The sequence below is a fragment of the Bidens hawaiensis genome, unplaced genomic scaffold, assembly GCF_021521415.1.
Source record: "Bidens hawaiensis isolate Kalapana, Puna unplaced genomic scaffold, B.hawaiensis_p1.1 tig00009444_1, whole genome shotgun sequence".
In the NCBI taxonomy this organism is placed as follows: Eukaryota; Viridiplantae; Streptophyta; class Magnoliopsida; order Asterales; family Asteraceae; genus Bidens; species Bidens hawaiensis.
Window position 1 is genome coordinate 346,074 of NW_027491699.1, and position 13,445 is coordinate 359,518.

Below are 13,445 nucleotides of genomic sequence, written 5' to 3' on the forward strand. Positions count from 1 at the left end.
AAAGTATTTATTTTTATATAAAAAAATAAAATTGTTTTTAAATCTAAATAGATAAATTAATCATAAAAAACTTAAAAATACTTTATTTAAAAAATTAAAAAAAACATTTTAATTATATTTCTCTAGCTAATTTCTTCAATGTTTTATAAATATATTTAAAGAATAATGATATAATGTCTTTATAAAAACAATACAAAAGGTATGATATATTTTTTCTTATCATCCCCCCCCCCCCCCAAAAAAAAAAACAAAACAAACACACACACAAAAAAAACATTTTGAATCCTCTTCTTTAGGTTTGTGCGCATGAAACATATGAGAATATAACCAAACTTATTAATCAAGTCGTATATTAATGTTTTTTTATTCATTAAAAACTAATACAACATTTTTAATGTAAGATATCTCTATGGTTATTTGTAAAAAAAAAGGAGAAAAGCGGTTTAAAGAACAAAAAAATTGTTTTTGTTTGTTTTAAAATAGTTATAAAAAAATGTTTTATAATATATATAAAAAACTTCTATTAAAAAGGTAGTGATAAAATATTTTTTGAACTAGTGATATTAAAATATAACAAAATGGCAAAAAGTAGAATAAAAATGTTTAAATTGTATTAATTTTAGGGAAATTTGAAGTAGGAGATTAGAGGGTATGTTTAGTAAAAATAAAGGGGAAGTGAGTACGTTTAACAACACCCTTTTAAAAGAAGGGAATATATAACTCTCATATTCCAAATACAATTTAAATCTAAATTCCTAATATATATATTGTTAAAAATAATTTTAGTTAATTTATTCCGCTATGTATTTTGTATTAACTTGAACGTGCTATAAAGTTATTTTGTACTTGGTTGTAATTTATTTTAATTATTTTTTGAAAAACAGAGTCAAGCCAAGTGATCTCGGTTTAAAATCAAGTAAAATCAATTCAAGCTCGATTATCAGTTAATTCGTTAACGATCTAAAGCAACTACTAATAGAGAGATCACGGTTAAAAATATTGCTTCGTTTACATTTGGACCACGACATGGACCTTTGACCTCTTTAACTTTTTAATAATCTCATATTTATCCTCTTATCTTTTGACTTTTAACTATACTTGAAAATCAATATATATAATTAATAACATACTCTAGAATGATTGATTTTATCCAACACCAACTATACTCACTAAATATCTTACCATAGTTATGTATAAACAAGTCATATATTTATTTTATGGATGAAATATTGTTTTAAGTAAAACTTACAACTGTTGAACTATATACGGTAAGTATAATAAACTTACATAGTGTTAGTGGGGTAATATAAAAAACAAAAAATAAATAAAAAATAAAAATAAATGCTAAAATTTAAAAATAAAATTAGTGAGCTACTATTAACACAAAAATGGGGACAATGGTGAAACAATATAATAGAAGTAGAAGGTAGATTTAAAGATCACTAAGATATAAAGAGAAAATTAAGCCCCTCAACAAAAAGCTAAGTAAAATATCCCATCTTCTTCTCTTAGGTCACGTGTAGTGGGCGCAAGAAAGGGGTGAATTGGGGCGATTTTGGGGCGCGAACACCGCCCTCTGGGCGAAATTGGGGTGATTTGGGCGGGGGCGTGGGTTATTTGTCCCCCGGAGGAGATAAGTTTATTATTATTATATTATTATGTATATGTATATATATATATATATATGTATATGTATATATCTTGTGTGTGTGATATATATGTATATGTATATATGTTGTTTGTGTGTATATATATGTATATGTATATATGTTGTGTGTGTATATATATATGTATATGCAAAATGAATCCTAGAAACAACTCGAACCACCCATTCCCTCCTTTCGGTCAACACTATGGTTCGCAAAACCAACCGAACGTGAACTTACAATGGAACCCAATGAACCTAAACCAACCGAGCTATCCGTTTCAATTTCCCGACCCGAACCTAAACATGTACGCCTGTTTTTTATATTTTTAGTTATGTATTTTTTTGTATTTCTTTTTAATTTTAATACATTTTTATTTAACTATTTGAAGAAATTGGTTTTTATTTAATTAGTTTAATTATAAAAAGAAAATAATAAAAAAAGATATTTTGGGCCCAATTTGTAGCCCCTACACCATTACACCCCAAAAACAAATTCTCACCCCTTGCTGACTGGGCGTCACGTGTCACAATTCGCCCCGATTTGTAACCCTCCACTACACATATCCTTAAAGGTCTTTACACTTAATTCTTTAACTAATTCTTTTGACTCCCTAAACTCCTATCGGTTCTCAAGTGTACCCAATGTGCCATTCCTAAGTGAGTTTGGATTTATCTCTAGTACTTATCTTCCCTAGACAATGATGGTTTCTACTACTCTAACTGTCTTGTCGGCTATCTCATCTTCACATGTGCAAATCAGTTTGATTTTCCGTCCTTTATGTTATCTGATATATGTTACAAGTCAAACAGAAAAACTCAACCAAAAAGAATAGTTTGATGAGTGAGGGAACCCATTTGTCTTATAAACCTCACATCAATTGCCGATAAAACCGACGTGGGACAAGTCTCATACCTTACATTGAGATTAGATAAACATATTTTCGATATGTTTATCTTTGGCCCCAAAACAAAATAAAATTATCACAAAATTCGATGTAAATCTAGTGTATTTGAGGCGTAGTGTGCTAGAAATACCAGTCATTCGCGTACAAAAAGTGAGATGCTGTTGGCCCATCCGGTCAACACTGTAACCCTCGGATAATACAACTGCCAAAGACATCTCATTATACATGAGAGAGCTTCCATTGCTATGATGAACAAGAATGAGGACAACACGTCACCCTGACCAAGACCCCGACAACAATTAAACTCACAAGTCGGTAAGAGGCCTAACCCGACACACAAATTCTCACTAACCAATTCCGTCAAAGTGGCGGGAAATTCCAAAAAATTCTAATTTAAAGAATCAAAGGCTTTATCTATGTCAACTTTGAAAATTAAACACTTCTTCATTGACCGATCTCCTTAACCAAAACACGATTTCATTTAGGGTCATAGGCCCGTTAAGACTTAAGAATGATACTTTTTGCTAGAAGTGTGCATTGTTCATCGAAGATTAAATCGCAAATAACTCTTTTCGATCCTATTAAGGACGACACGACACCTAGCCACAACTACACAAACGTATATTTTCATATATCAATCAAATATCATGTAAACAATAACTAAACTTATGAATATGAATGAAACTTAATTAAATGGGAGGTTAAAAGTGTAACTAAAAACAAAAATGGGGTGAAGATTAAAAAGGAGCAGGTGGGGTTCCAACTTTGAAGAATAGTGGGGTTTGGTAGGAACAGGATAGTTTAGGTCCATGTTCCAATAACAAATGCTAGTGTTTGACATTTTGTTTTCAACGGGCATCAATCAACTTACCTTTTTTCACTTCATTATTTTTTGTACTTTCTCACTAACACCTTTTGACTATTTGCTTTCCACACTTCAATAACCACAAGGTTATTTGTATAATAAGATTTTTAACTTTAAATTAATCAATTTCATTATACACTTATTTATTAGCTTTTAATATTGGATTATTGGATTTAAATAATCCCACCTTTAATGAATTGGTCAATAATAATCCTACCTCCGGTATTTCCCGCTGGCAGTCCCACATTTTCAATGTTTTTTGTTTTGTAAACCAGCGTTAAAAAAACTTAACGGGGTTAAGTTTTTGCTGATGTGGCTGGTGAGTTGGCAGTGTCGTAATCCTACATGGCTTTTCCCTTTTAATCATAAAATGCAATTACTGTATTAATTCTACAAAAACGGGCTGCAGGGAATTCGAACCTGCGCCTCCAGCCCCGCAGTCAACACCCATATGCATAAGCCAACTGATCTGTGTGATCCTTTGATAAAAATCCAGAAATAGAAACTATATAACCAGACATTCGCAACCCAAAGAGTATTATGAACCCTAGATCATCAATTGGCCAAGTCGGTATTTGATTGGCCGATTGAAATTAGGGCTATTAAAGAGTGAATGACGACGAACACAAAGGTATAATTAGTTACCTATAATGATGATTGGAAGAGGGTTAATTTGATCCCGGTAGTGATGGCGGAAGGGGCTCAAGAACACGCATCAAAACATCAATGATAATATATTTCATTATAGGGTAACTATAGGCGATGTATGTGAGGTTCTTTCTGAAAGTTTAATTGAATTATTATGAACAATATAAAGTATATTGATTAACAGGTTACGTCGGTTCGTTCAAACGAGTAATACGAATCAATAATTGATCGCATTCCATGTTTATGGTGTCGGTGGGCTCGTTATGGTATGCATAAGGATATGCAAGATTCAATTTCTAAGTTTAGGACGAGAATTATAGTGCAAGCTAGTGATTTGGGTATCCGGGTTCGCTAATCGGGTCGCGGGTTTGGGTCAGATCCAAGTTAATAAATCTGGATAATAGGATTTAATATAATAAAATATAGTAATTGCATTTTAATCCAAAGGGAAAAGCCATGTAGGATTATGACACTGCAAACTCACCAGGCACATCAGCAAAAACTTAACCCCGCTAAGTTTTTCTAACGTTGGTTTATAAAACAAAAAACATTGAAAATGTGGGACTGCCAGCGGGAAATAACGGAGGTGAGATTGTTATTGGCCAATTCATTAAACGTGAGATTATTTAAATCCAATAATCCTTTAATATTTCAAACTTTGATAATTAATTGAAATTAATCCTCAATTAAAAAACTATTTGTATAATCCTTAATCCTAACTATGAATGTACTTCTTTTTTTAGCAATCTCACATTAATTGAAAATTAAGTCCGCTAGTTTTCTAATGGCGTAACCCTCCCGAGGCCCTCTTAAATCCGAACCTAATCTTGATCATAAACCCATGTTCTAGCTTCCATCATCACTAAATTTGCTCTTGTGATTTTTTTAGGTAATAAAAAATTTTAACTCTCGTTCCCTACTTACATGTGAAAAGAAATTCTAGGAACTCAAGTCGTTCGGCTCTCTTCGGAGTACCATATCACATAAAAGTGCAGCATTGGTCAACAACACCACTAGTCCAAATTCTACATCCGGTAGTCAAGACTACACATGCTTAATCGGTCATGTTAGTTTAAACCAAGGGATTACCCACCAGTTTTAATATTAATAAATATAATTACAAAAACTAATACGAGAATAGGCAATTGCAAATTTGTATCCTAATTTGGAGTAGCATATGTAATGGCAAATAACTGATTTTATCAAACTCAATTTGTGCTCGATTTGGCTTCGATTTGTGCTCGTCGGAAATGGTTCAAACGTCGTCGGAGCCCAATTCGGTTTACATTGTTGGAGGATTTTTTTTAAGGAAGATGGCGAAGATGATGGAGAGAAATTGGGAAGAGAGGTGAGAAGTGAGAAAAATAATGTTAGAATGATAAAAAAATTTCCCTAAAAATGAACGAAGTAGACGAGATTTCTTAAAATTTGGTAGGAGAAGACAAGGTTATCTAAAATTTGGACGAAATCGACGAGATTCAAATTATTTTGAATCTCGTCGGATCAATTCCCAATATGAGACCTCATAAAAGATTTGAATGTTTTTTTTTAGAATTAAACAAAAAATTGAGTTATTTTTAGTTTTTTTTTTTGTCTTTCCGATATGGTGTATTGGTAGAAAACATGAGATCAATTGATACCAAAGTTCAAACCCCCTTTACAACACTTACGGGTGATATGAGTGGCTCGATAAAGGAAGACTGAGATCTTTGTGATCTCCAATTTAATCTTTAGGGCGTCCGGGTTTCACCACAAGTGGGCCTTGGGCATATGAGTTTTTTCCGGAACTGGAGATAACTTGGAGACATTTAAGGGCTCCGTACGGCTGAGTTAGGCTAGTTGACGGTAACCTTTTGCCATTAAATAATCTCGTATCGAATATCGACATTTTATGTTTCCGCTCAAAAAAATATAAAATTGGGAATTTTCCCTTATTAAAAGCATAAGAGGAAGAAAGGGTTAAAGTTGTGGAAGAAAGCGTACAGAAATTTTAGAGTTTAGTGTGCACAGCAGTAGGGGCCGGGTGGCTGGCGTGTAAAAGTTACATATCTTTTTGTTTTCTTTTGCCAGTCTTCTAGTCATGTCACAATCTCACTGAGTTTTTTAATGAGTTTGGGTAAAAAGTATTTACCAATATAGGAATATTTAAACTTATTTATTAAATTGAGGTTGAAATTAAAAAAAAAGTAAAGTTATTAAAAATGGCCCCACTCTCTTCCTCTCGTCTTCCTCAATTCGTCGGCCACCTACTTCGGCGACTGGTTTTTTATTCGGCATTCTGTTTCTCCTAAATTAATCACCAAAAGGTTGAAGTCCTTCGATTGGTTGAGCAGCAATAGGTTCGCAACAGCGGGTCCATTAGGCATGTCGCCGTCCACGCGCCTCTTGGGCCGTCACAGTTTCGCCAAAGTCTACTAGGGTCGTTTTCTCGTCGAAAAGCCATCAAAGTAATTGAAAATCCCACTGCTGTATATCATAACATAAATAAATGGTTTTTAAGAAGACAAAAGCGATGGTTGTGCGGTTTCGAAGAAACAGAGAGAGGTCGGATCTGTTAGTTTGTCTAAATATTCATTTCATTTGATTAATACATCTGTGAATTCACCTCATAATCAAGTTTTTTAAAATTCATACCCTTTACTTGATGATCTGGGTTGAAGAATAACATTAATAAAATAATAATTGTTCAATTAAAACAACAAATATAACTTGCAGATCAACAATAATGGTCAGAGTTGTGCTACTTAATCGGCATTTTTGTTTGATTTCATTTATAAAATAATAGGTTGAATTAGTTTATTAAGTATTTTATTAATAAGAAAACAAATAAATAAAGAAAAACCTAATTTGGTAAATAAGTTTAAGTATCCCTATATTGATAAATACTTTATACCCAAACCCCATTTTGGTAAAAAATTCCAATCTCACTTCTTTTCCCATTTCCAATTGAATGTATAAAATCAATTAATTAAACCAATAAAACTGGATTATTTTATTAATTTATACATTTGAACCGGTTTTGAGGATGATGTGGCTTTTTCAGGTACTGATTTGATACTGTCGGTGTTGAATCAATTCAAATTGAGTTTTTATATTTGTATGGGACCAGTATTTTAAAAAATTTGCTTTTAGTACCAATCTGAACATTTAAGTACAAGTACTAGACATTTCGGTGCTGGTACTAAAAATTGTGAAAAATGATACAAGTATTTTTGATATCAGTATCCGCTCGTCCCTGTTTGAGACTGTTTTGCCTGGCTCGATTTTCGGAGAGGCCGGTTTAAGAATTACACTTTTGTTTTTTTTTAAACAGTTAAAATCCCTAATGATTTACATAGTTTGACCGAGTTAAAATTTTAGAGCCATCCACTAACGCTTTGTTCCCGAGTTTCATTTAAGCAAGGAATGAAGGAAAGGGATGCACAAGAATTAGACAAGAACGAATAGAAAGAGTTTATGGAATAATGAATATGATTGATCTGTATTGAACCGATTATTTACAAATGGTGATTGACGACTTGACGCCTCTGTTTATAGCCCCCTAGAATCTTGTTCCCACCGTCCCGAAGTGTTGCTATTACAACGCAACAAGTCGTTTTATTATTTATTAATTACAACATTAGCCCAAACTATCAAGTAATTATAGTTTAGGAACTGACTACACTTACAAAGTTTCTAACGGAGTTTCATGATTCTTAATAAACTAACGAGATCGGGATTAATTACAACACAAATTTCGTTTTGTTATGTTTGAACTCCAACAATAAATCTAATTATAAACTAACAATGTAAAAATAGTATTGTAAAAATGTAGTTATTTTGTGACGACGTATCTTTTTTTCTTTTTCGTCTAGCAAGATATAATATTATGGTGTTGAGCTTAGTTATTGGGAAATGAGTAACCAAATCCCACGTGTTCAGTTTGCCATCTACAAAAATCATTCACACCAATTTGGATCTTGAAGCTTGGAGCATGTGGGTTTCTTTTTAGATGGGAGGACCGGCTCATCAAGTTATCTTCTTCAAGCAAAAAGATGATCCATTTATTCGAGCCATTGTTGTTAGTAAACACTTTTTTAGAAATACAGTTTTCGTCATTATTGTTTATTCAAAATTGTTTTTTAGTCTAAATTTAAAATTTGTTATTTTCGTCTATATAGTTTCATTTTCATTGCAATTTTCGTTCATCTTGTTAATATATTTTGGGTTGAAATCGCATATTTTAACAAACCACATGGAAGAAAACTGCAACGAAAATGGAACTCTATGGACAAAAATGAATCCCTAGGGACAAAAATAGCAAATTTTAAGCTTTTAAACTGAAATAACAAATTTGAACAAACCACATAAACGAAAAACGCATTTCTCTCCTAAGATTTTATTACTACTTATTCGAGTTAAAGGCCGTGTTGTATAATACATATCCTTGCACATGTAATGAGAGTTCAACTCCCATTAGACTATTCAGAACGCCTCCTAGATGAGAGAGCCCGAGTTCACAAGACGGTCCAGATACGAGATCAATGCCGCAATGTTAAGGGTTGGAATGGGTTCAAGTGGCGAACACCCTATCCCCCTTTTAATGATAACATGTAGATTTTGAAGAGTAGAGTAGATAGGGGATACCATATGAGTTTTTCGGTAACAATAAAAATAAATTTATCAAATTTAGTATGAACTACAAACATAATAAACATTTTAAAATCTTAATAATTGACTTAGAAAGTTCAAAAAAAAAAAAAAGAAAAAAAGAAAAAACTAAAAACCATAGCAAAACTTGATTAATAATTTACGAGATTTATTTACACACCAACCAACCAACCAACCAACCACTCGTTTACCGTTATCCTCCGAGTATATTGATCATGTCCTGAGAAAAGTCTTTCTTCCTTACTTAACTGTAACTGCAATCGGAATCGGAATCGGAATCGGAATTGGAATGTCTAACGCCGTTCTGAACGGGCTGGCGGGAGCTGGCGGAGGTATCATTGCTCAAATCATTACATATCCTCTCCAATCGGTACCAGTTTCAACTCTATTATATTATATTATATTATATTCCTCAACCAAACAAACAAACAATTTGTATGATATGAAGGTCAACACGCGCCAACAGACGGAGAGAATCGCCAAGAAATCTCACTCCAAGAGTTCATCCCGCGGCGGTACACTTGTTCAATTACTTGAGGTTCCTTTATCTTGTTATTGTTATTGTTATGTAACAACAGGTTATACGAAGCGAAGGAATTGGAGGATTATACAGCGGCCTTAAGCCATCTCTGCTTGGAACTGCTGCATCACAGGTATCATCCTTAGGCTATGTGTAGTGGAGCCTTAACCATCTTTGTGTATTTTTAAGTTTTAACTATTTGAGCTTCTATGTATTACTTTCACACTGCGTAGCCGAGCTTCGACTAAAAAATAATATGTAATTAAGAATGCATATAGATCAATTACTAAATAATAACTCAAGCGGAACTCAAGCTTGAAAACGTCTCACGAAGTGGCGAATTCAGGATTTTTCGTCAGTGGGGGTAAAGAATAGGTTGCCCAGAACATGCCAATTGTGTAAAAATAGGTCGGTCAAAAAATGATAATGTATTTAGCTAAACTCTAAAGACGATATAAAATCTTTCCATTTGGCATTGGTCATATACTAATACCCTTACTCCAAATAGTTTTAAATAGATTTCGTCTGACTGAATAAAACTATTACAGTTATGCACTCATAAGACTTAGGAATTCCCCTAACTATATCAAGCAACCATACTAAAATAATAAAACACCGAGATAGAAATTGATTTGATGATATAGTAGGCTCACTTCATGAGTAATCACGACTACCCAAGGTCCAAGAATAGAAGAAAAGATTTGAGATTGATTACCTAGAAACTACAACAAAATAGTATATAAATATTAAGAACTAAATAAACTAAGAAGAAAACAACAATACATATTAATGCTAAGTTATTAGTGAATTGTTAATGCAATTTTATATTGAAGGGGACATGAATTAAAATGAGATATGTGTCTTAGCCATTTTTTTAGGAAATAACATCTAGTTTTGCATTACATGGGATGGTGTGAGTGGGGGTCTATACCCCCTGGCTTTCACTTCTATCCGCCACTGAGCTCTAGCTCGGCTCGTTTACACCCCTTGTTATTGCAAATCTAATCTAAGAAGAACATATTTCATGTGAAAGTTGTGATGATAATTTCCAAGTTGTTACAAATCTACCTAGGTATTTATAGTCCATACATCTAACTAATGAACTAGCTATTCAACCACTTGGCTAACTACTATAACTAACTAACAACAATAAGCTAATTTACATTTTTTATTCTTAACATGAGTTGTTATTGTGATTCACTTGGTATTAGAACATAATGATATTCTTTTGCTTCTGGCAGGGAATTTATTATTATTTTTACCAGGTTTTTAGAAATAAAGCTGAATCAATTGCAGCTTCTAATAAAAGGAAGGGTCATGGAGATGGTACAGTTGGTATGTTATCTTGGCTTGTTGTGGCTGCTTTAGCTGGGTAAGTGATACCACACTTTTTAGGAGAATTTTGATCCATTATTGAATTAGTAAAGCATTGCACCATTATGTGCAATTGATTTTGTTTGTATTGTATCTTTATTACTGCTAACTCTTTGCTTTCAGGTCACTGAATGTACTGTTTACAAATCCAATATGGGTTCTTGTGACACGTATGCAGGTACTCTAAGAACAACAACTTACTCAAATTTTGTGATTCAGTATATATATATATGGATGATACCATAGGGGATAATAGACATGTAAATGACATGAAACTCTAGGGAAGCATTTGTTCATTTCCTTGTATGCTTCTGTTATTTAGACACACACTCAAGCAGAACAGAAGATTCTAGAAGCAAAGAAAGAAGCTTTGTTAAGAGAATGTTCTGAAAGCAATCTGGTTGGCTCTTCTTTACACGATAAGTTGCGTGAACTCGACTCAGTGAAACCTAATCCGTATGGAACACTGCACGCGGTAAACACTAGTATTATACTCATGGTCTTTTGTATCGTGTAATGGTCGTGTTTATTAATGAATGTTTATTGTATTTACAGGCTCACGAGGTTTATAACGAAGCTGGAATACGTGGATTTTGGAAGGGCCTTGTTCCTACTTTAATCATGGTTATTAATAATTTTTCCTCGAAAGCACATGAATGCTGTAACAAAACTTATATTAAAGTCGATGAAAATGACGTCTCAGGTGTGCAATCCATCGATTCAGTTCATGATATATGAGACATCTTTGAAGTACTTGAAATCTAAACGTGCTGAAAAGAAGCAAAGTTCAAATAAAGTTTCTGCTTTGGAGGTAAAACAAGAATCTTGTGTAACTTATATTTCTCAGCATTTGTAACCATCGTGTTTGATGTTAATTATGTAAATACCGTTTCAAGGTATTTGTAGTTGGTGCCATTCCTAAACTTGGAGCAACTGTGACAACATACCCTTTGTTAGTTGTAAAGGTAAATATCATAATTCAAACTATAATTTAAAATTTCATTTTTTTAAAATTATGTTTTGAATACTTACAGTCAAGACTTCAAGCTAAGCAAGAAATCAGTACAAACAATTCGTTAAGATATTCAGGTATATAAAGTTACTTATCTTATACTATTTCATCTAGAAGACTAGAAGGGTGACAATTATTAATATTCATTTAAATTTGCATTGAAGGTACATTGGATGCAATTGTGAAGATGATTCATTATGAAGGAATATCAAGCTTCTACAAAGGAATGAGCACGAAGATAGTGCAGAGTGTATTTGCAGCCTCTGTACTTTTCATGATCAAGGAGGAGTTGGTTAACTTTTTTGGAATGTTAGCAAAGAAGAGCCAAAAGATGTTATTAAAAATGTCAAATTAGCATACCACACATTAGATCATATTGTACATTTTATAGAAAAGGCCCATCTTTTGATATCCTTAAACTGTATCTGAGTGTTTGTGTCAAATTCTCCCTCATGGATTTGTTTGGTCCTAACATGTATATATATATTTCAAACAATAACAAATCTGCAATAACTTGACTCATGTTAAAATCAAAAGAAAAGATTTATATAAATGAATAGCATGCTAAATATGAAAATTAATTTAAAATGTATTTGTTAATTCATAAAGTTTCGAAAAGTATGTTAGGATAAAAGCTAAAAGAAATACCTAAGAAAGGATTGTGATACGATATTATTTCTTTTATATATGTTTGGTTATTATTTTTAAGTTTGGGTACGTGCGTCTTTTATGGTTAGTAGAAGGGGGTGTTTAGTATTTTGTTTGATTATATAATAAGTATCGTATCATGAATAAAAGAGAGCAGATTGTTTTGAGTTAATTCTTCTCCTAAATCTTAGCATTCTTCTTCTTCAAGTCTCTAACCCTATCAAGGGTATCAGAGCAACCAGTCGATCCATGGCCGCCATGACAAACACACGCAATCAAGAGGTTGACAAGGCGATCAAGGACCATGACAAAGCCATCACCGATATCCATGAAACCTTAGCAGCCATGATGAAGCAACAAGAACAGTTGATGAAGCAACAAGAGCAAATCTTGAAGGTGGCGGCTGAGAACAGATCCAACATGTTCAGTTATGGTAGAGCCATTGATGGTTCTGGTAGCAAACAGATGAGGATCGGGAAGGTCGACTTTCCTAAGCTCAATGGGGAAGATGCACAAGGGTGGTTGTATCGTTGTGAGCATTTTTTCGCAATCGATGAGACACCGGATAACTTGAAACTCCGGCATGCTGTCATCCACCTTGAAGGCGATGCTATTCAGTGGCATCGATCTTACATGAAGACCCGAAACGCTACTGTAGCAGAACTCCCATGGGAAGAGTATGTTAGGGCTATCTCAAGTCGGTTTTCTGATAGCATGTTTGAAGACCCGTTGGATGAAATCGCTTCCTTAACCCATGCTGATTCTCTACTCGACTACAACAATTCATTCGATGCCCTGCTGAACAAGGTAAACATTAGTGAAACGCAAGCTGTCACTTTATACCTTAAGGGCCTTAAAAAGGAGGTCAGTGGACCGGTCAAAATGTTTAAGCCCCGTACCCTACACGAGGCATATGGGTTGGCACGAATACAAAACAACAACAATTTAATGGGTGTAATAATCCCCACCGGTGACTCTCAAAAAAAATTACTCCTCCAATTAACGCTTCAAAACTTCCATTGCTGCCAACTCCAACAACTGGAGCCGTCGGCTTCTAAACCGGGAATTCTTAGCTCTAGGCGTTTGATGAGTGATGAACTCGAGTTAAAAAGGGCATAAGGGGAATGTTTCTGGTGTACATCAAAGTTTTTTCGGGGCACAAGTGTAAGAAAAAA

The 13,445-nt window shown here is 33.6% G+C and overlaps 1 protein-coding gene across 1 annotated transcript; it reads left to right on the forward strand.

Annotated features, from left to right (window-relative positions):
• Positions 1-8,902: 8,902 nt before the first annotated feature.
• On the forward strand, positions 8,903-12,087 carry LOC143532403 (peroxisomal nicotinamide adenine dinucleotide carrier-like). The gene is made up of 11 exons (XM_077027464.1): positions 8,903-9,086; positions 9,165-9,254; positions 9,295-9,369; positions 10,478-10,608; positions 10,734-10,788; positions 10,933-11,085; positions 11,166-11,234; positions 11,314-11,421; positions 11,507-11,575; positions 11,645-11,699; positions 11,787-12,087. The coding sequence occupies exons 1-11, from the start codon at positions 9,006-9,008 to the stop codon at positions 11,975-11,977; spliced, it is 1,077 nt and encodes a 358-aa protein (XP_076883579.1). The 5' UTR covers positions 8,903-9,005; the 3' UTR covers positions 11,978-12,087.
• Positions 12,088-13,445: the final 1,358 nt, after the last annotated feature.